At 43.2% G+C, this 23,022-nt stretch overlaps 1 protein-coding gene across 2 annotated transcripts in view; it reads right to left on the bottom strand.

Annotated features, from left to right (window-relative positions):
• Positions 1-23,022, bottom strand: part of ETV6 (ETS variant transcription factor 6) — a 109,081-nt gene that overhangs the window by 67,783 nt on the left and 18,276 nt on the right. The window contains exon 1 of one of the 2 annotated variants that reach the window (XM_082256919.1): positions 3,674-4,011. The exons of the other annotated variant lie outside the window; for it this stretch is intronic. Coding sequence (XP_082113045.1) covers positions 3,674-3,706 — 33 coding nt within the window. The 5' untranslated portion in view covers positions 3,707-4,011. Of the gene's footprint in view, positions 1-3,673; positions 4,012-23,022 lie in introns of those variants that run through there. 2 annotated transcript variants of the gene reach the window in all.

The following is a 23,022-nucleotide window of genomic DNA, read 5'->3' as shown; positions in this document are numbered from 1 at the left end:
CGGTAAGATTTACTTGTGCTAGTAGAATCATAAAAAAAAAAAAAGGAGATTCCTATTCATGCTCTTCAAAGAGAGCAGAATTCCAAACTGAGAATTTTCACAGAACATATGTCACTGCCCCCTTCTGATGACAACTACAAATTGCAAAAAGGGGGAGAATAAATGGACTTTGAAGGCACCATAATAAAAAAAACAACGCTTTATTTTAGATAAGTATTAAAACCACAAAAGTATATGTCGACCGATCAACATGGGCGAAGACCATTGATCAGAGGATACAAATGATAGGTGAATGGGGAGGACCTCACCACCTAGGACATACAATACAACAAACAATACAGGATTGCATTTGAAATGATATACAAGGGAAAGGAAGGACGCTATACGCTGCACACAGGCCGCACCACGGTGTAGGCAACGCAGAGCGTCCTGTACAATACAGTAACAGCTTCCAAAAGGAAGTAAACCAATATGTCCAATTGCTCTACATGTTTCGCCTGGTGTTCAGACTTCATCCGGAGCGGTTTGGAATATAAATTCCATAGGAAGATATTGCTGGAGCCAACCAAAAGGCACCAGGAGGATAGTAAACCAATATTGTAATTAGTAGTAATTAGTTCATGGTGGTCATTCCCCATCCGGGGGTCACTGATCTGCGCTTTTGAGGAGCATCTGGAGGACGCGCTGCATGCTGCTTTCGTTTTTGGAGGAATTGCCTGCTATTTTACCCTATGCCCTATGCCCGGTTATGTATGGGACAGGCATACTCTATATTGTGATTACCTGATACCTTTCTAATTGGCCATAAGCAGTGCGTGCTCCTCCAGCTGCCTCAGCAGGTCACCCCTCGTGATTACTAATTACAATATTGGTTTACTATCCTCCTGGTGCCTTTTGGTTGGCTCCAGCAACATCTTCCTATGGAATTTATATTCCAAACCGCTCCGGATGAAGTCTGAACACCAGGCGAAACATGTAGAGCAATTGGACATATTGGTTTACTTCCTTTTGGAAGCTGTTACTGTATTGTACAGGACGCTCTGCGTTGCCTGCACCGTGGTGCGGCCTGTGTGCAGCGTATAGCGTCCTTCCTTTCCCTTGTATATCATTCAAATGCAATCCTGTATTGTTTGTTGTATTGTATGTCCTAGGTGGTGAGGTCCTCCCCATTCACCTATCATTTGTATCCTCTGATCAATGGTCTTCGCCCATGTTGATCGGTCGACATATACTTTTGTGGTTTTAATACTTATCTAAAATAAAGCGTTGTTTTTTTATTATGGTGCCTTCAAAGTCCATTTATTCTCCCCCTTTTTGCAATTCTGACATTCAGGACGTGGCACATGGTTCCTTATTGTATTACGCCCCTGTTTTTTGCTGCATCAGGGATAGGCGTAGATATTCTATTTAGACAACTACAAATTGTCAGAAGAGTGACATTTTCACAGAGTAGCTCAGTTTAAAGGACACGTTAAGTAAAAATGAATACATAAATCCACATTTTTTTGCAGGTAAAATGTTTGATATATATATATATCACATACATATACACACACCACATTTTTTCTGTTGGGGACCTGTAAAGCATTGCACCCATGATCATCTTGTGGGTGCAATGCCACGGTCCTGCAGACTGTCTGTGTGGCTGTCTGCCTGTACCTCCGATATGGGGCAGGCAGTTACACTCTGACAGGCAGCTTAATACACTACCTAGAGAGATCAACATCGCTCTGGTAGTTCATTAAAAACTACAGGCCGACAGCCACAGAGGCTTGTTACACCCACACACAGGTAAGACCCCCACCTCCATGGTATTGCATACAATAAATATCTGAGCACTACCCTATGACATCTATAGTGTTTAAAGTGTATCTGAATCCTTTTGTTTTAGGATAAAAACTGTTGAAAGGCAAGAACACCTGTCAGGTTTATATTTTGTCATCTGTGTTCTGCTCTCTGTACAGTCTATGTACAGCACAGTAATGATGCCACATCCTTTAAATGGTAATATCTGGGTTTGCAGTGACTTTTGGTGCACACGTGCTTCTCTGGCTATTGCGAAATGTACAAACTAAAAAAGTTTTATGCCTGGGAGTTCAGCTTTGAAGCCTGTACTGGGAGAGACATGGATGCTGCCACTGCTCTGGCCTAAGTACTTACTGACCCAGAAACGCAATGTAGCCAAAAAGCTCAGGGGACATTCAGGACTCAACAACTGCATACCTATTCCGAATAAGTGATCAGAAACCTCCAATACCTTAGAACTGTCAGGCAATTAGCATTTTAAAAATAGTTTGAGTTGAGCAAAAGGTGGGCTACTTTGGATGAGTGGATGAAAACCCAAATCACTAAAATCTTTATATAAAAAAAAAAAAAAAGCTTCAACCTGTTAATGTCACTTCAAACATACCTTCAGCGTTTTAAAATCAAAAAGTAATCTCTGGTGATCCTGCCATTAAGGTCTATGTATTCTCATCTGTGCTCCTGTGTTGCCACAATGTCACCTGTGCCCCTTGTGGAGAGGATAAATGTACCGAGACACATTGCTCAAGCATGGTCAGTTACTGTCACTATCAGGAAGCTGGTCCAGCCTGGGAAGTTACGGTCTCTATCGGGAAGCTGGTCCAGCATGGGCAGTTACTGTCACTATCGGGAAGCTGGTCCAGCATGGGCAGTTACTGTCACTATCGGGAAGCAGGTCCAGCATGGGCAGTTACTGTCACTATCAGGAAGCTGGTCCAGCATGGGCAGTTACTGTCACTATCAGGAAGCTGATCCAGAGCAATGATATGAAGCCCACGCTGGAATGAGTGCATGTAAACAAGAAAAAAAAAAAAAAAAAGTTGTTGCAGGAGATCAGCAGCACTAACATAAGGAAAAGGATATATAAAAAAAGAAAAAAAAAAGGGGAAGAACATAATTTTAGAGAATCCCCCCGCAAAGTGTCCTGCTCATAATACATAGTGCAGAGAGCAAACTTAAGAGCATCCAGCAAGGTGATTACACGGATTTTAATTTATTGTAGATAAAACGATAAACCCACCTGCCAAAGAATTAAAATAAATAATAATAATAATAATAATAATAATAATAATAATAGGGGTTTTGACCATGAACAAAGTGCCGCACCTTGGCACTAGCGGTTCTCACCAACTCAGCAATTATGAGATACATTATTTAGAATGACTACCTACTGCAAAAAGCCTAAGTAAAAAAAAAAAAGAAAAAAAAAAAAAAAGGCACGAAAGTGGCCCAACTTTATTCTTGTCCCCAATACACCCCCCCCCCCCCATTCCAAGAACAAGAATTCCTCTGATTGATCCAGCTTAATAAAGGGGATCACTTATAATTGGGGGCGTTGTATTATAAGGTGCCAGTTCTTCAGGATTTCATTTATAACCTGCTCCCGGCATCCCAGCAGCTGTTGCCAGTGTGTTTCTTTATATAGCGTCCTGTCTGCCTGTCGCTGTGCCCCTCCTTTCACTGGTTTAACTCTTCCTGGGCTCTCACCATCCAAACTAGTCCTTATGAAATCCAAATGATAATACTAATAAAAAAAAAAAAACAAACTTAATAAAAAGTTCCACAACTTGGTAATAAAAGAGCGTGGTTGACCCTTACATTCCCAGACTGCCCTTCACGCCGGTCCTCAGTCACCTGTCCACCGGCTTACCCCTTTTCTCCATCCTTCCGCGAGCCTCTGCATGTCCTGCTATCAGTCCCTCGTTTGTGCTTTTCCTCTCTCCTTCCTGTCACCCCGGTCGCAGCTCGCTTCCTGGTGACCCTCCCACCTCTCAGGCTCACCCTGCACAAAGTCTATGTACTTCCCTCTGGAAACCGTCTCTCCTTCCTCCTCTCGCAACAGGAGCGTCTTAACCCCCTCGCCACCACTGCTGCACTTCCCGCTCCGATTCGAGGCAGCTGTCCTTTCCGAGCACGGAGGGGTTAATGTGTTTCCATACATCTGGGAGAGTCTGTACATCTTTCAGTGCTTTGGATCCGGCCCAGAGGAGAGCGGAAGTGGAGAAACCAACCAAACTGGTCGGACGGAGAGTGAAGCAACGTGGAAAAGCTCAGTAGCCTCTGGAGAGTGATGGCAAACAAGCTTCACACAGTCAGTCACCTGTGATCTCAGGTAGACAGAAGCTGACACGGGAGAAGTGAACAAAGTACAGACAAAGCAGATCGTATGCAAAGAACTTTAAACACTACCCACGGTCACTACAATCCCATGATTAAACCCTAAGTGGAAATTTACTTTTCTCTGTGCACTGCCATGTTTTTAAATAAAATCCTCATATCACCTTTCCCTCGGTTACATTTCAGTGCTGCTGATCCCCCTACAGTCTCTTTGCAGCCACTTCCTGTCCACATGCAATCCAGAGATTGCTGCATGGCATTTTTCAAGGGCAAGTTAGGCTCCACTCACACTTGTATGACTCCAAAGTTGCGCCGACTGTGGAGTGCAAGTTTGGTGCAACTTTGGATGGGTGCAACTTGGATACCACTTTGGCATTAACCAGTGATAATGGACAACTGTTGCACTGTATACCATTCAGGTACAACTGTCATGCAACTTTTGAGGGATAACAATAAAAAGTCTATGACCCTCAAGTTGCATGAAAGTCGGACCAAAGTAGAGCATGAACTACTTTGAAGATGCTGCAACTTTTAATTCGCACATACAGTATATTGGAAAACATAGGGGAATGATTGGTCATGTGATTTTGATATCCAGAGTTGCATGACAAGTCGCACAAGTGTGAATGGAGCCTTAACATAGGTGTGCGCACAGGGTGTGCCTGGGCACACCCTAATCACCCCGTGTGCATTAGGGGTGGCACCAGGTGGGGGGTTAGGGGGTGCCAGTGGCCAGTGTAAATGCCCCTGTTATATTAAAGACCAGTTTCAACTTTAGGAACACATTACACCCTTATTTAGGGTGTAACATAATATTCTCCCAATATTCTCTCATTAGAGCCTCTTCCCTGTGACAGCAGGTGCCATTCATGTGTGTTAGAGCTTTGGGGTGCACACCCTAATGCAATAGGCTGTGCACACCTATGAGCCTTAACCATACAACAGTGGACCATGCCTGTGTAATGTGTGTAAAAATGGCCAACTGCAGCCTCCATTATGTGATCGACCAACACAAAGTGGCACATAATTGTAAAAGTGGAAGGAAAATGATAAAATGGTTTAACATTTTTTACAAATAAATATGTGAAAAGTGCGGCGTGCATTTGTATTCAGCCCTCTTTACTTCGATACCTTTAACTAAAATATAGCGGAACCAACTGCCTTCAGAAGTCACCTAATTAGTAAATAAATACAGTCCACCTGTGTGTGTGGTTTAATCTCAGTATAAATACAGCTGTTCTGTGAAGTCCTCTGAGGTTTGTTAGAGAACCTTCGTGAACAAACAGCATCATTGAAGGCCAAGGAACACAACAGACAGGTCAGGGATAAAGTTGTGGAGAAGTTTAAAGCAAGGTTAGGTTATAAAAAAAATATCCCAATCTTTGAACATCTTACGGAGCGCTGTTCAATCTATCATTCAAAAATGGAAAGAGTATGGCACAACTGCAAACCTACCAACACATGGCCGTCCACCTAAACTGACAGGCCAGGCAAGGAGAATATTAATCAGAGAAGCAGCCAAGAGGCCCACGGTAACTCTGGAGGAGCTGCAGAGATCCACAGCTCAAGTGGGAGAATCTGTCCACAGGACAACTATTAGTTGTGCAGTCCATAAATCTGGCCTTTATGGAAGAAAGCCAGAAAAGAAAGCTGCAAAGTCCTGTTTGTGAAAAGCCATGTGGGGGACACAGCAAACATGTAGAAGAAGATGAGACCAAAATTGAACTTTTTGGCCTAAAAGCAAAATGCTATGTGTTGCAGAAAACTAACACTGCACATCACCCTGAACCCACCATCCCCACCGTGAAACATGGTGGTGGGGGCATGTTGTGGGGATGCTTTTTTTCAGCAGGGACAGGGAAGCAGGTCAGAATTGATGGGAAGAATGATGAAGCCAAATACAGGGCAATCTTAGAAGAAAACCTGCAAAAGACCTAAGTCTGGGGAGGAGGGTTCACCTTCCAGCAGAACAACGACACTAAACATACAGCCAGAGATACAATGGAATGTAGAGCTCCACGATTCTGGATAAAATGAGAATAACAATTTTTTTCTTTAGAAAAAAAGATCAGGATTCTCGGCATAACAACATCTTTCACATTCTACAAAAAAAAATAAAAATTGGGCTAACTTTACTGTTTTTTTTTTTTTTTTATTCATTGGAGTGTATTTTTTCCCAAAAATAAAAAAAATAGTTTGAAAGGCTGCTGCACAAAACTAGTACGACATAAAATATTGCAAACGACCACCATTTTATTCTCTAGAGTGTGTAATAATTTTCTAGTGAAAAAACACTGATTTTATTTTGGAAGTGTAAAAAAAAAAAAAAAAAAAAAAAAAAAAGGCTTAGCCTTAAGTGTTTAAACTGACCTTATTTACAGACCAAAGTTCATCCCTTTGATCTAAAAGAACCAAATGATACAATGTTTATAGTTATCTCTCAGCGCTGAACAATGTTGATGAAAATTTGCCAGTGGCTTTTTTTTTTTTTTTTTGACAGCGGTGAGTGAGCAGAGAGCGGCTCTGCACTGTATGAATCATAGAAATGCTGTGATCTGCACAGCAATGCAGTGCGAATCACAAGCAATGTTTGTGTTTGCAATAGTGTGAACCCAGGATAAAAGCCACAAATGTTGAGATTATGCATCAAATTAAAAAAGAAAAAATAATAAATTGGATTTTTGTCTTACCGTAAAATCCTTTTCTCTGATGTTCACTGATGGAAACAGCTCCATGTCTTCAGACCATTGGGCTTATGTTGCTCTCTCTTCAGGAGTAGGACTAGGCGGAAACCTTTTTGGTTACGCCTCTGGGGCAGTCCCAGAGGGTATACCATCACTTCCTGCTATAGGACCTCAGTTTGTAAGGACCTCAGTTTGTAACAAGCAGTGTCAGAAGAACACATAACGCAACCTAACAGAGGGGTGGGTGCTGTGTCTGTCAGTGAACCTCAGAGAAAAGGATTTTACAGTAAAGCCCCGTACACACATACTGATCGTCGGCCGAACGAACGGCCGTCATTTGTCCAGGGCTGTCGTGTCTGTTGAAAACTTCAAAAGACTGCAAACTAATTTTGTCGGCCAACAACAGCCGACTGCAGAAGTGATGTCATGTGATGGTTAACTTTCCTTGTCTTTTTTCTTTTCTGAGCATGCCCAGTCTTGCTAATCTGCTGTCTGTCGGCCGAAATCTGTACTGACTGGCGAACAATCGGCCATTCTGGTGACGGCCAACAAAAATTTTAATGCCTGCACACCCGATTCTGTTTGGCCGAAAATGTGCTGTCGGCTGTCGGAAGCATCATACTAACAAGCCTACAATCAGCCGAACGGTTGTCGGCCGAATATTTTACGGCCGACAATCGGTACGTGTGTACGGGGCTTAAGACAAAAATACAGTTTTCTCTTTCATTCACTGACGGGCACAGCTCCATTTCTTAAGACCATTGGGATGTCCCAAAGCAGTGTCAATAGGAGGGGTGGGGAAAAAAAAAAAACACAGCAATATGCAGAATTCCCAACAAGGTAAAAAAAAAAAACAGGAGCTCAACTAGTAACAGGAGATCACAACCAGGAAAAAAAATTACACCCTCAAGAAGCGGAAGCCTCTGCAACCGCAGCCTGCAAAACTTTGCGGCCAAACGCTGCATTCGAAGATGCAAGTACATCCACCTTATAAAAAACTTTGTGAATGTGTGTACAGATGACCAATTAGCCGCCTTGCACACCTGAACCACTGATGCCTGATGACGGAAGGCCCAGGAGGCACTAAGCGCCCTCGTAGAATGCGCCTTAACAGGGAAAGGAGGAGGAACCTGACACTTAATGGATTAGGCCTGCACCACCGTCTGCCTGATTCACTTGGAAATGGTCGCACCAGACGCGGCCTGGCCCTTACAAGGTCCATCCGTAAGAACAAACAAAGAATAGGATTTTCAAATCGGTTCAGCCACCACCAGGTACACCGAAACGCCCTTACTACATCCAAGGCAATTTCCTTAGGATGTTTTGGCTTAGGACATAGGGATGGTAACACAATATCCTCATTCAAATGAAACCCTGAGACAACCTTCGGAAGGAACGCCTGACAGGGTCGCAACACCACTTTGTCCCTATGAATCACCAGGTAAGGTGACCGACAGGACAATACAGCTAACTCCTGACACCCTACGTGCGGAATAGCTACTAAGAAAGCCACCTTCTATGACACAAAGTGAGCAGAGGAAGCTCTCGAATATTTTCAAAGGGAGGCTTTTGAAGCACCGACCGTACCAAATTGAAATTCCACGGAGGCACCAGGGATTGCAACGGAGAAGCCAGATGGCGAACTCCCTGCACAAAAGTGTGAACCAAGGACTTTGCCGCCAACGGCCTTTGGAAAAATATAGCCAAGACGCAAATATGGCCTTTGATGGTGCCCAGAGCCAAACGTTTTGTAGAAACTCCAACAGGCGAGACACAGAAAAAAAGCAGGGAGAAACCCCCCCGAGACTCACACTAAGTAATGTACGCCTTCCAAATTCTATGATAAACCTTCCTAGAAGTAGATTTCCTAGCTTTTAACAATGTAGGAATCACCGACTCCGACAGCCCTCTGTCCTTCAGCACCTGGCTTTCAATAGCCAGGCCATTAAAGCCAGCGACCGTAAAGCAGGATGGAAGATTGGTCCCTGAGACAGAAGATCTTCCCTGAGAGAAGGTTTCCAAGGACGTCTGCTACCAGTCTTACTGGGCCTGCATACCAAGACCCGGCGAGGCCAGTCTGGTGCCACCAGAATGACTGTAATCCCTTCTACCTCGATTCTGCATAGCAGTCTCAACAGAAGTTGTATTGGAGGAAAGGCATAAATCAGACGATATGACCCCAAGGGGCCACCAGGGCGTCTGTGGCATTGACCAGAGGATCCCGAGACCTTGACACGAACCTCTCTACCTTCCTGTTGAGACACGAGGCCAGCAGGTCCACATTGGGGATCCCCCACCGAAGACACAGTTGATGAAACACCTCCAGGTGAAGAGACCATTCTCCCGGATCTAACGTCTACTGACTGAGATAGTCCGCTTGCCAATGCTCTACCACCGGAATGTTTACAGTAGAGAGGGCCGAAACATATCGTTCTGCCCACCTCAAGATACCGGCCACTTCCTGGGCTGCCAGGGCACTCTTTTACTCCCTTGATGATTGACATATGCCACAGCCGTAGTATTGTCTAAATGTATCCGCACAGGGCGCCCCTGCAGACCATCCGTTCATTGGGACAGACAAAGTCTGATCGCCCGAATATCCAGGATGTTGATCAGCAGCCTGGACTCCTCCAGAGTCCAGACACCTTGGGTCGAACACACTCCCAAGACGCCTCCCCATCCGGACAGACTGGCATCCATGGCGATTACAGTCCAATACAGGGAAAGAAAGGTTTTTCCCAGACACAGGGTCGGGGAGTGCAGCCACCATAGAAGAGACTCCCTCGACCCCGGACTCAACAGGATCAGATTGTCCAATGACAGCGGATCCTTGTTCCATTAAGTCAGAAGCTCTCTTTGCAGAGGCCTGGAAAAGTTGATTTTAACATTTGGCGTCTCAAGGTGACATGTCTGATGAGTGACACTCCAACATGCCAAACTCAAAAAAACATTAGGATGAAAGGAAAGGAAGAGAAAGTCCAAGAGAGACTCTCAATCTCAATTAATGTCAAATCTTTCGTGCTTTAAGATTTTTTTTTTTTTTTTTTTACAGCAAAATGTAAAAAACAAAAAACAAACACACACCTAAAGCAATCAGAAACAGCCGCATGAAATCTTGTGTTAAAATTCCCCTTTTCTTGCCAGAAACAAAAAGTATTCTGACAAGGAAGCCCAAATCACATGACATCTGGTTACTGTGTGCATTGCGGGTTTTATAGTCTGTTGTCTTGCAAGAAAACAAACAACCACACACCAGGATTGGCATGGTATAACCACTGTGCACTATTACCCAGGGCCTGCATATATAATGCACAGCTATGGCTGCTCCCTGTGCATAAATGGTCAAAAAGTATACAAAAGGAACCAGAGTCTTCCACACGTACCACTATATTTTCCGTTTTAACTATTTGTATAAAAACAATTAGATTGTCTGTAGACATGCAGATGTCACCTACTGTATGTCACTGCTAGAATTTCTTCTGCCTTGTCCAGCACTGTGACCGTCAGTGAAAGGATGGCGCCTTTATAAAGGGGAAGGAACAGTGGAGCACTTCAATGTCTGAGCCTGCAAAGATCACATCACTCCTCATCTCAAACATGACCTGGCTAACCTCAAGCAATGCTTTCTTTGGTTCAGTCATTGGATGAAACTGATGTCCAAAACTTATGGCAAACTACATACAGCAGGAGCAGGATGTACAAACCATCTGTGTCGCTCTCCTGCTGTGGCCCAGGCAGACTTCTAACACTTTTTCCAGCAGAGACACGCTCACTTTGTTTTGGCAAAGAGGCTCCCATGCAATAGTGTTTAGTGGGAGATTGAAAACTCAATAACTGACACTTTTGGCACATGACTAGGTAAACTAAAGTCAGCTACAAATACAGTACTCTAGCTGATGACTTAACAAAAAGGACACTTACCTGTACAGGGATTGAGCCCGATCCTCACCCAGGCTGGTTCTTCTCCCAGTCTTCGGGTCCCTAGTACCGGTATGTTTACTAAGTTAAGGCAGCTGGGACTCCTTGCGGCTCCACCTGCACTGCACTGTATGAATGGTCCCGCAGCCTCCTGGGACCTGTGACATGTCCCTGGTCCTGTAAGGAAATTTCCTTTGGATGTTTAGGCTTGGGACACAGGGAAGGCAACACAAGGTCTTCATTCAAATGAAAAACAGAGACAACCTTTGGAAAGAGCGACAGACCGGGGCGAAGAACCACCTTATCACTGTGAATCACCAGATAAGATGAAAAAACCTTGCAGGGGGACAAGACTGTAGCTCGATCTGGTAGGCAGACCAAATGACCTCATGGACCCACTTGTTTTGCAAAAGGGAAGTCCACGGATCTGCAAACCAGCGAAGACGTCCCCCCACCCCCGATACGGGTGAGGGCTCACCTTAATACAGAAGGAGCCTTGTCCATTGGTCTGGAGAAGCCTGATCTTGGCTTGCCAGACAAAGTTAGTTTCGGAACCTCCTGAAGAGGCACTGAAAGGCTTTAAGCGCTTGTCAGTAAACCCTGAGGGACAAAAAAAAAAAAAAAAAAACTTCTTATGAGCTGAGAAGGAAGGCCCAAGGCGAGGTCCCTTGCCCTTGGTATCCTGCGGAAGAAAAGTACTCAACCCCATCCCCTGTGAGACCTTTAATGATGTCATCCAGTTTAGCTCGAAACAGGCGATCCCCTTGGAAAGAAACATCAGTCAAGGCCTTTTTTTGAAGTCTGATCTGCAGACCAGCACTTGAGCAAAAAGACACGCTGAGGACCACTGCCAAGAGTCGAGCCATCAGGGGAGCCACATTCATAGAGGCATGACGTATAAACTGCAGTCTCTGGACCAGCTCGTCCACTCGGCAAAGGCAGAGGGGAGCTGTTTCCCCCCCCCCTCCCCCCCAGGTCACGGCGTAAGAGTTTAGCCCACTCAGTCAGAGTTTGCAACATTAGGTCAATGGTGAATACTGGCCTCATTGCAGAACCAGCCAGAGTGTACATATGGCGGGTCGCAGCCTTCGCCTCCCAGTCAGCTGGATCCTTAAAGGTCGAGGAGTCTTCAACGGGAATCATAGTAGCCTTGTTTGATCTGAAAACTGGAGGCTCCACCACCGGTGGCACAGTCCATTTCTTAAGAAGGGACTCTTTATAGGGGCAATGCGACGTAAAACACATAGGAACCCCACGGGAACGTTTTGGTCCTCACCACTCTTTAAATGACAATTCTGTCAAAATAGGCAGGGAAAGGAAACACCTTTGCCGCTCTGGATGGCTTAGGAGTGCCAAAGGGTACCTGCACCTCCATCGCAGCTTCAGCTGTGTCCTCCATCTTGAGGGTCTCACGCACAGATACGCACAGGGGGGGGGGGGGGGAATGGCACTTTTTGCTAGCCCGTTGCCCAAAAGCCACCTCCACCCGGGACACAGGGGACCCCAGGATGGGGATGGGTGGGGAAATGGGATCTAAAGACAGTCACAAATACACTAAGGGACAACCCCCAGCACCACCTGGTCGCAAGGCACAAAAGCACCAAGCGAACCTCAGCAGAGAGGGAGAGGACCCCACCAGACTCACCACCTGCAGAAACAAGCGCCTGCAGCCATTAGGATAATGCACTAAACATGCAGGAGTCAGCATCAGGGGGGATGAGGAGGGGCTCCCACCCCCGAAATCACCACCCACATGGCTTCACTGTCATGGCCACCGCCATTTTCAATGGCAAACCACAGCAAAATAACCGCCGGACTACACAAACATGACTGCCGTGTATAGAAATACACAGGCTATAACAAAATGGCAGCCTCGTGTGGAACTACGAAGCCTACAAGGTCCCAGGCCTCAAGGACAGATCCAGGCAGAATGGGGGGCCCTGGCAGCAGCCCCACCAGGTATGACCCCCCCGCATAGTCAATTGGCGCTCCCCCCCAGCCCTCATCACTAGTAAGCTCCCTGTCCATACTCTAGGAACAGTGGCCAGACCACCCCAACAGCTCCATCATATGTGGAGGGGAGAGGGGGGCAGATGAGGTGCTCTGCAGGGGGGGGGGGTGCCTGCAGGAAGGAGGGGAACCCAGGGGTCCGACCGATCAAGGAGGAGACCAAGTCCACCCCAAAACCCTCCAGGGGGAGAGAGGGGAGGGGGGGGACAGCTACATCACCATACCAGGAACCAGGTGGGCACCGCTCCAGACAGAACCCCTCTTCATCTAAATGAGGGGGCTGTCGGCCAGGAGGAACACTGCGTCTCAGACCGAGACCCGGTCGTATGCGACCTGTTTAACTCATAGGCCAGCCCCTGTCCAGTAGGGCTATGTCGCAGCCGACCTAGCGTGGAGCTGAGGTCTGCACACGCTCGCTGGCCAGACTGGGGTGACCACTGGATCTAGATTATCCAGCTCGTTGCCCAGTCTGGCAGTTGATTGTAGATCACACAGGAAAAATCAAGGAGAAAAAATTTCTATCTAAAAGAATTTCCCAGCAAGGCACTAGGGCCTTACTCCTGACTAGGCAGAAAAAAACGGAGTTGCTATAGCAGAGAGAGGGAGTATACCCCCCTCCCCCCGTTACTGCCCATGGGTGTAGCCAGAATTCTTTTCTGCCCAGTGCTCCTGTAGGGAGCAGTATAACCTAATGGTTATGAATACCAGGAGCTGTGTCCCGTCAATGAACAAAAGAAAACCGTCTCTTCCCACCTGCAGCAGACTGATGATATCATCTCTGCCCAGACAAAGTCACTGACTGGAGCTGATGAACTGCTTTTTAAATGAGAAGGGTGTCACTTTTACAAAAAATAATACTGTGACATGTCAGGAATTTGTTCAGGCAAATATAAGCGCTTTTGTCAGAGTGAGAATAACGTAAAGGGTCAGGGATAGGATCACAAAAAGAAGACCTAAGGGTAAGTGCCAAAGTATAATAAGCTATTTAGATCAATACACTGTTTCCGGCCTGTGTGAAGAGTGCTTTTAGTACCTGGAGAATACACCAATCTTAAAGGGCTCGTTCACCGAAACCTAAAGTGGGGTACACACTAGTAGAAAATCTGCCGAAAATTCCCCTCCGAAGTAAAATCGTATGATTTTCAGCTAGTGTGCACACAACTTTCAGCAGCCGATGCCGACATTTTCAACGAAAAAAAAAAAACGGAGGGACAAACCCCAAAATTTTTATCGTCCATCCCCAGCACGACAAATTTTCTTTTAATGAGTATGTCCGCAAAAAAGCAGATACAAACGTCCCAAAAAAAAAAAAACAAAAATACGGACGAGAAATTTTGTGAACATTATGCACTGTCAACTAAAACGGTTATGACCGCTGAGCATGAGAGAGAAAAATCGGAGGATATTTCGTCCGATTTTCGTCAAGTGTGTACAAGCCTTAATGCAGAAAACCCACGTTCCGTGTAAGTTTCCCACATTGCATTCAAAACTCACTGGGTGTGTGATCTGCTGCTGGTGTCAATATAATCTTAACACTCCAAACACAGATAGCAAACAATGCAAGTCTGTTTTCTTGCAGCAGATTGCATGGTACCACAGACCAATGTGATATGGTTGCAGTGAATGAGCTACTTTTGGTGTGACCCAGTAAGTTTTCAGCCTATTCAAATAAATTGCGTAGAAATAGGAAACCGCACATGAACGCGGACTGCATTGCTGTGTAATTCAAGTGTAAACTAGCCCTTAAAGCCTTGGTAGACTGGGCTCCAAATCCATCCATTCTTAAACTGGCCATACAATAGTAAATTTTTTAATAAAACGGTCATACGAAAACCCTCAGTACATTCAATGGCTTGACAAAAGGTCATTAAAATGAATTAAAAAATGTTTTTTGTCTAGAAACTTCAAAAATTTTGGAGCGAATGGACTTCCCAGAAAAAAAACAAAAAGCGTACACAGTTTGAAATTTGTTCGAGAAAAATTTTCCATCCTGCTCCTTCAAATTTGTTAGTCACCGCAGTTGAAAAACGAATGTCGATTTGAACCCACTAACGATAAAACGAAAAAAAACAAAAAAAAAAAAAAATCGAACAAATGTTCCTGAAATAAGACATTGCTAACAAAACTCTACTAGTGCATGCTTTACTGTGGTCAATGCTGCACCAAATAGATTTGATGGATATTTTCTAGCATGCCGAGAAACTCTGCAGACACTAATGAGAATTTGACTAGCATGCCGAGAAACTCTGCAGACACTAATGAGAATTTGACTGTGTGCTTGCTAATCATATTTAAACCCCACCTACAGGTCTTTTTTTTGTTTTTTTAACGCTATACCCTAATGGCCACAACACGTGCAAAAATGGTGTGCGAAAACTTAAAGACAAAACAATGGACGAGTTTGTGGCAAATAATTTTCACAACATTCATAAATATATGTAAATGTTCCAGGAAATGAATGCAGAAAAATAAAGCTGTGGTAATTCCTGCAGAGAACATGCTTCAGAGTCTTTAATACGTTTATAGCAGCAGACAAGCTGAAGGTTGCTAACTGATCGCAGTCATGGTCGCCATCTGAATGCAGTCCACTTTAGCATTAGGCATGTAAGCTGCAAGATTACTGAATGCTCTTCTATACTGTATCTGTGGATACGATCAGTGTTGCAAACAGAAAGAAACCTTCAGTTTTTATAGTTTTTTGGACTTAAATTTAATCTGCAAAATGTTGCCAGGTTAAGAACGGATACACACTTTTCTAGTATAGTGTGTTAGCATAGAATTCCGAATGGCACTTCAACACAATACCTCAAAGCAGCACCAATGCACATATGTTGCAGAAAACAATGCACTAATATACTACTGTGCATTGTGGTACACTGCATTGCCAAAAATGGCACATTTCCCTTTTTCTTAGAAGATTTTGATGCATTGCCAGGCCAATTTTTTTGAATGAGCTGCCTTACCATAATGTACATTAAAGTAGGAAAAAAAAAAAATATATAAAAATGATTAATAATATTATTAAGAATAATAATAATTTACTACAACATATCAGTACACCAAGATCTGAAAGGTCTTCTAATTTTTTGTCTAAGACACTATGGAGATGAAACAGACCTAGAGAAATCTTCAGCATTTACAAACACCAAGCCGCCCGATTCTGCCATCACTGCTAGGAATCTGCCCTGGGCCCTTTTGGGAAATTCCCCAAACAAACAGGAATTGTTTTTTCCCTCCCCTTCCCCCTGAAAAACTGACCTATAGAAATCATCTGTGGAGATCCACCTCTGCCAAGGTGAGCAAAGTTCAGAAAATTCCAGCAAAATCTGCACCGAAAACAGTGAATTGCAAATGTTCTGCGACATTATACCAAAGAACAGCCGATTGATATTTAGAGAGATTTGGATGATAAAGAAATAAAGAAATAGAGTGACTACGGGCCCCATTCAAACCAACCTGGACAACTGCAGCGTGGTAAATGCACGTGTGTTTAAGCATTGGGTCATGCATTAACATGCTTTGCGTTAGTGCAGACTATTCGCCCATCACAACTGACCTTTAATCTTGCATGCAGCAATTTAGGCAGCACACAACACAATAGTGTGAATGGCCCCGTCTTAAAAAAAAAAAAAGATTGTTGACCCTTTTTAAATTCAAGGCAAGGTTCACTTTTTTTTTTTTTTTTGAAGATGACTATACACTCTAGGGACCCTAGTTTGTGAAGCACTGTGCAGCTTTTTTGCTTGCACATGATCGGATGCTAGAAATCAGTAGAGCTCCCCCTTTATTTACAAACAGGAAGTGCCTTCATTAAATCAACCCAATGTATTTTTGGGTGCAGAAAGTTGCATGCCGTAAAATCAGCATGCAATTTCTTTGCAAAAAAAAAAAAAAAAGGGGGGGGGGAGGGAATGCAGGGTCCTTTTACCTACGTTTACTGCAGGTAGTCATGCAGGTGCCCATGCTATGTGTGCCATACCAACTGCATAAGTGTGAACCTAGCCATGGGAGGGTCCAACCGAGTTCCCGTAGTATCCTTATTAGGAGTTACTCACAGGTTCTGCCTCACCAAATCCAACCAAGGTTTTAGGGGCCCAAGTAGTCCTATTGAGATAAATAGATTAGTGAAATTTAGGATTTTACGTTTTTAATGGCGTGGTAAAAGGATTAGAAGTTCTATGAATTTTCTATTACTATCAGCGTCCCCAATTGGGTAAGATGTTTACTTGTTTCCTGTGTGGTCACCAAGACACATGCAAAAAAGGTAAATCTCTCCAAAATTGAGAGCATGGACGGCAATACAAACCTGCCTGCTCTTTCATGAGGTTGTTGCGAATAGCACTTTCCTGGAGTTACACATTACTAGGCACATAGGGGGTCATAAAACAATTTAAGAGGGTGGGGGAATTTGGGGGGTATGGGATAATTAAATAAAAGGACTGCGACGAATGTCTAATTTCTAGAATGTCAGCTTCTGTGGAGGATTAAGGAAGAAACCAGGCAACTTTAAAATCAGAGGGACGGTCAGGTTTCCTCATGTGTATGCAACGTGAAATGGGCACAGCAAGATATATTAAGCCTGACATACCTGAACAGTGTGCCTATTATTTGGGAAAGTCCCACACAGTTGGCAAGGGACATATAGAATTACCCTATAATCCTCTGTATGACTGCCAGGACATGATCACTAATTCTCAACACAAAACGATGACACCCCCACACCAACCACCCTGCCTGAGGTACTCTCCATGTCACCTTCGTCAACTTTAAATTAGACCGGTCAGAACCTTAACAAGTCTCCATAACTACATTCCTGATATGTCATAACACAACAGTCATTTCTCAGAAAAACCTCCACCTTTTATTAAACATCCATCCTTGAGCTCCAGGCAGTGACCTTGCCTAGGCTGAGATGTCATCTGTTTGCTGCAGGCAGGAGGAAGCAATTCCTCAATCTCTTTCCCCCCCAGTAATAAGACTGTAACATTATATCACAAGGTGAGAGACTGCAGAAGGGTCCATTCTGTGGTACACATTTGCAAACATGGCCTGGAACCACACAGGCACCAGGATTTAGAGTGCATCCGGAAAGTATTCACAGGGCTTCACCGTTTCCACATTTTGTTATGTTACAGCCTTATCACACAATGGATTATATGCATTTGCCTCAAAAATCTACAAATAACCTATAATGACAATGTGAAAGAAGTTTGTTTGAAATCTTTGCAAATTAAAAAAAAATAAAAATCACATGTACATATATTCACAGCCTTTGCCAAGACACTCAAAACTGAGCTCAGGTGCATCCGGTTTTTACTGATCATCCTTGAGATGTTTCTACAACTTGAATGGAGTCCACCTGTGGTAAATTCACACACACACACACATATGTCTATATAAAGGTGCCACAGTGAACAGTGCCTGTCAGAGCACAAACCAAGCCATGAAGTCCAAGGAATTGTCTGTAGACCTCCAAGACAGGATTGTATCGAGGCACAGATCTAGGGAAGGGTACAGAAAAATGTCTGCAGCATTGAAGGTCTCAATGAGCAGAGTGGCCTCCATCATCCATAAATGGAAGAAGTTTGGAACCACCAGGACTCTGCTCAGTTTGGCCAGACGGCCCCCTCTAGGAAATCGGAGGAGAAGGTCCTTAGTTAGGCAGGTGACCAAGAACCCGATGGTCACTCTGACAGAGCTCCAGCGTTTCTCTGTGGAGAGAGGAAAACCTGCCATAAGAACAACTATCTCTGCAGCACTCCACCAATCAGGCCTGTATGGTAGAGTGGCCAGACAGAAGCCTCCCCCAGTAAAAAGGCACATGACAGCCCACCTGGAGTTTGCCAAAAGGCATCTGAAGGGCTCCTAGACCAAGAGAAACAAAATTCTCTGGTCTGATGAAACAACAATTGAATTCTTTGGTTTGAATGGCAAGCATCATGTCTGGAGGAAACCAGGCAACACTCATCACCTGGCCAATACCGTCCCCACAGTGAAGCATGGTGGTGGCAGCATCATGCTATGGGGATGTTTTTCAGTGGCAGGAACTGGGAGACTAGTGAAGATCGGGGGAAATATGAAATATTTGAAATGTACAGAGACATCCTTGACATCCCTGCTCCAGAGCGCTCTGGACCTCAGACTGGGGTGAAGGTTCATCTTCCAACAGCAGAACAGCCCTAAGAACACAGCCAAGGTAACAAAGAAGTGGCTACAGGACAACTCACCCATGCCCACTAACCAGCTAAAACACAAAGGGGGTGAGATATTACATGTACAATAATGGAGGCTTTTCTTATTCAAAGACACAGGCTGGAGGGGCATGACACAGCCTTTGACCGCCAGAAATCCATCTACACCGTGTTATTGCCAAAAAAGTAAAATATTTGATTTCAAATATACCAGGTGCATCTCATAAAATTAGAAAATCAAAAAGTTATTTCAGTTATTAAATTCGAAAAGTGAAACTCATATTTTATATAGATGTGTTACACACAGAAATGTGTAAAATATTTCACGCTTTCTTTAAATTTTGATGAATATGGCTTACAGCTAGTGAAAACCCAACATTCAGGATCTCAGAAAATTAGAATATTACATAAAAAAATTAAATGAAGAAGGTTTTAATACAGAAATGTTGGCTTACTAAAAAGTATGTCCATGTACGGTATAGTATGTACTCAGTACTTGGTCGGGGCTCCTTTAGAATGAATTACTGCATTAATGCGGCGTGGCATTAAGCCGATCAGTCTGTAGCACTGCTTAGGTGTTATGGACATGACATGGCTCCCCAAATCATAACGGACTGTGGAAAATGTTGCATTTCATTTGGAAATCAAGGTCCCAGAGTCTGGAGGAATAGTGGAGAGGCACAGAATCCAAAGTTGCATGACCTCCAGTATGAAATTTCCACAGTCAGTGATGATTTGGGGAGTCAGGTCATCTGCTGGTGTTGGTCCACTGTGTTTTATCAAGTACAAAGTCAGCACAGCCCCCTAGCAGGAAATTCTAGAGCACATCATGCTTCCCACTGCTGACCAGCTTTATGGAGATGCTGATTTCATTTTCCAGAAGGACTTGGCATCTGCCCACACTGCCAAAAGTACCAATACTTGGTTTAATGATTGTGTTTTCACTGTGCTTGATTGGCCAGCAAAATCACCTGACCCTAAACCCCATAGAGAATCTGTGGGGTATTGTCAAGAGGAAGATGAGACACCAGACCCAATAATGCAGACGATCTGAAGGCCGCTTTAAAAGCAACCTGGGCTTCCATAACACCTCAGCAGTGCCACAGGCTGATCGCTTTCATGCCACACTGCATTGATGCAGTAATTCATGCTAAAAGGAACCCGACCAAGTATTGAGTGCATACTATACTGTACTTGGACATACTTTTCAATAAGCCAACATTTCTTTATTAAATATATCTATACATACACATATATATATATATATATATATATATATATATATATATATATATATATATATATATATATATATATATATATATATATATATATATATATATATATATATATATATATATATATATATATATATATATATATATATATATATATGAGAGAGAGAGATATTTTTTTTTAAATGGTCTTATGTAATATATTTTTTGATACTGAATTTTGGTTTTTCACTAACTGTAAGCCATAATCCTCAAAATTTAAAAGAAAGAAATATTTAAAATATATCACTGTGTTTAATGCATCTATTTAAAATATATGAGTTTCACTTTTTAAATTGAATTACTGAAATAAAATTACTTTTTGATAATATTCTAATTTTATGAGATGCACCTGTATAGATTTGTATGCCAATTTAAAAACTGTTTATTGATATTATTTATTTTTACTCATTTTTACTTTTTTTTGTATTCCAAGGGTTTTTTTTTTTTTTTTTTTTTTTTTTTTTTTTTTTTAACATGTGACCACCAGCAGAGGACTAGAAGCTCCTCCTGCTTATGTTTATCTGCAGATAGGCTGGGAAAGATCTGGGTCATGTGACAGCTGTATATCGATTTTTTTTGTTCCTATTAAAATAATTAGTGCCATCATCCACACACAGAAATAGGAGAAACAATGTAAAGTAAAAAAAGTGTGTAGTTAGTATCACTTTACGCAAACATAACTTTCTCTTCATTATAGGATTGGCTGCTGTACTTCTCCCAGAATTCTAAACAGGAAATAATTTAAAATATAAACAGCCTGTTGCATGGAGTATGGTATCCCTGGCAAAGTCCCCAGGTATACTGCACCAGGCGTCTCGTCATACTGACTAGTATTGGAGCTTAGTACATCTTCAACACTGGTACTGATAATGTGATCCCAGCAAAGGCAGAACTCCCCATTTAGAAAAGCCTTCTACAGAATAAATGAGGTTGTCATATTGTACCTACAGGGGAAAAAAGAACTGAATATCAATTTTGGGTGGTCTAACTGGTTTTATTGAATAACAAAAAATTTATTTTTTCTTATTGCAATTTGGCAAAGAAATCTTCCATATAAAATGCTGAAATGATCTCGATTGTCAATAAAGCTTTGCATTACTCATTTGAGTGTAAAATATTTACTACAATGTATAAAATTTAAAGACACTGTAGGATTAGATTTCCTTTTACTGTTATTTTGGGTGTTCTGACCCTTTAAAAAGGAACACTTGGTTTAAGTCCGGTTCACATTTGTGCGATCCGGAAACGCTGCGAATATGCAGCATGATCCCGCATCGCATCCGCACTTCTGGCAGTTCACATTGCCATATGCGATACGCAGGGGGTGTCAATTAAAAGTTAACGACACCCCCAGTTGCGATCGCAAATAGCAGTGCAATCTGCAAGTTCGCACAGAATTGGAATGCACTAGTGTGAACCACTATGCGATCTGATTCTGCTGCGAATGAAAAAAAGCCTCATGTGCGCATTTATTGCGGATGCGGTGCGAATTCAGCCATACAAAGTGTACGGCTGAAATTCGCACCGCACATGAGATCGCATGTAATTTAGGAGCAGTGCGCTCCGAATTACATGCGATCTCCGCGATTGCACAAATGTGAACCGGCACTAAGGGCACAGCAGGAAATCTGTGTGTCACATGACATCTTCGCTTACGATAAGAAACGAACACAAAAGAAACGAACACAAAAGTAACAAAAACGCATTACTAGCTTAGAAAAATAAAAACAAAAAAGGACTTCACCCTCCAAGATACCGCTCAATAAATATTTGCTGAAAGCAAAAAAGGTTTTATAGTCATCAGCCACGTGACCCGGCATTTATAAAAGAGTGCATAAAAATGTGGTTAAGTGGGATGGAATGAGATACGGGGAGATCGGATCAGGATCTGCTACTTTCTAGGGCCGGTCATAGGGAAACACTCTCGTCTTCCCTCCGTGCTGGGGTAAAAGGACAAGAATTTATTGCTGGAGAGACGTCTGTACACGCACCGCGCACGTCATCCTTGGGCCATATAGATAGCTGGTGGCAGACACATGGAGAAGCCTACCAGATAGTTTTTTTTAAAACTTTTTCCCCTAGTCTTGAATAATGTGAGGAAGCAGAACCATCTTTAGAAAACACTGGGCCTCATACAAGCTTCTTGACAGGGCCAAACCACCTCTCCTGTGTAATACAGAAGAGATTGAAGGTTGTGATGACACTGTGGCCCCTTGGGGACTCCAAGTCTCACTTAACCCCCAAAATCAAGCGGTAAGCTGCCGGAGGTAGAAGTACTCCATCTCCCCATTGCTGGCTATGCGCTGGGTATACAAGGGTTTAACCCCCTTGCTACCGGGCAGAAAGGAAAATCCATGCATGCAGCTGGCCAAGGGGCAGGACACCCATTCCTCCTCCCTTAAAGCGTTTGTTAACTACTTCTGGACCAGAAGGATTTGCCCCCTTAATGACCAGGCCATATTTTGCGATACGGCACTGCATTACTTTAACAGACAATTGTGCAGTTGTGCGACGCTGTACCTAAATAAATTTATATCCTTTTTTTCCCCAATAATAGAGCTTACTTTTGGTAGTATTTGATCACCTCTGCGATTTTTATTTTTTGCACTATAAAAAAATAAATAAATAAAAAGGAGCGACAATTCTGAAAAAAAGACAATATTTTTCACATTCTGCTATATAACATTCCCCAAAAAAACATTTTAGGCCAATTTGTTTCTGCTAAATTTTTTTTTAATCAAAAATAACGCAATAAGCGTATTTTGATTGGTTTGCGCAAAAGTTATCGCGTCTACTAACTAC

Source organism: Pelophylax lessonae, assembly GCF_965119305.1.
Source record: "Pelophylax lessonae genome assembly, chromosome: 4".
Classification (NCBI taxonomy): domain Eukaryota; kingdom Metazoa; phylum Chordata; class Amphibia; order Anura; family Ranidae; genus Pelophylax; species Pelophylax lessonae.
The sequence above is the reverse complement of the archived record's forward strand: the minus strand, read 5'-3'. Positions and strand labels throughout refer to the sequence as shown.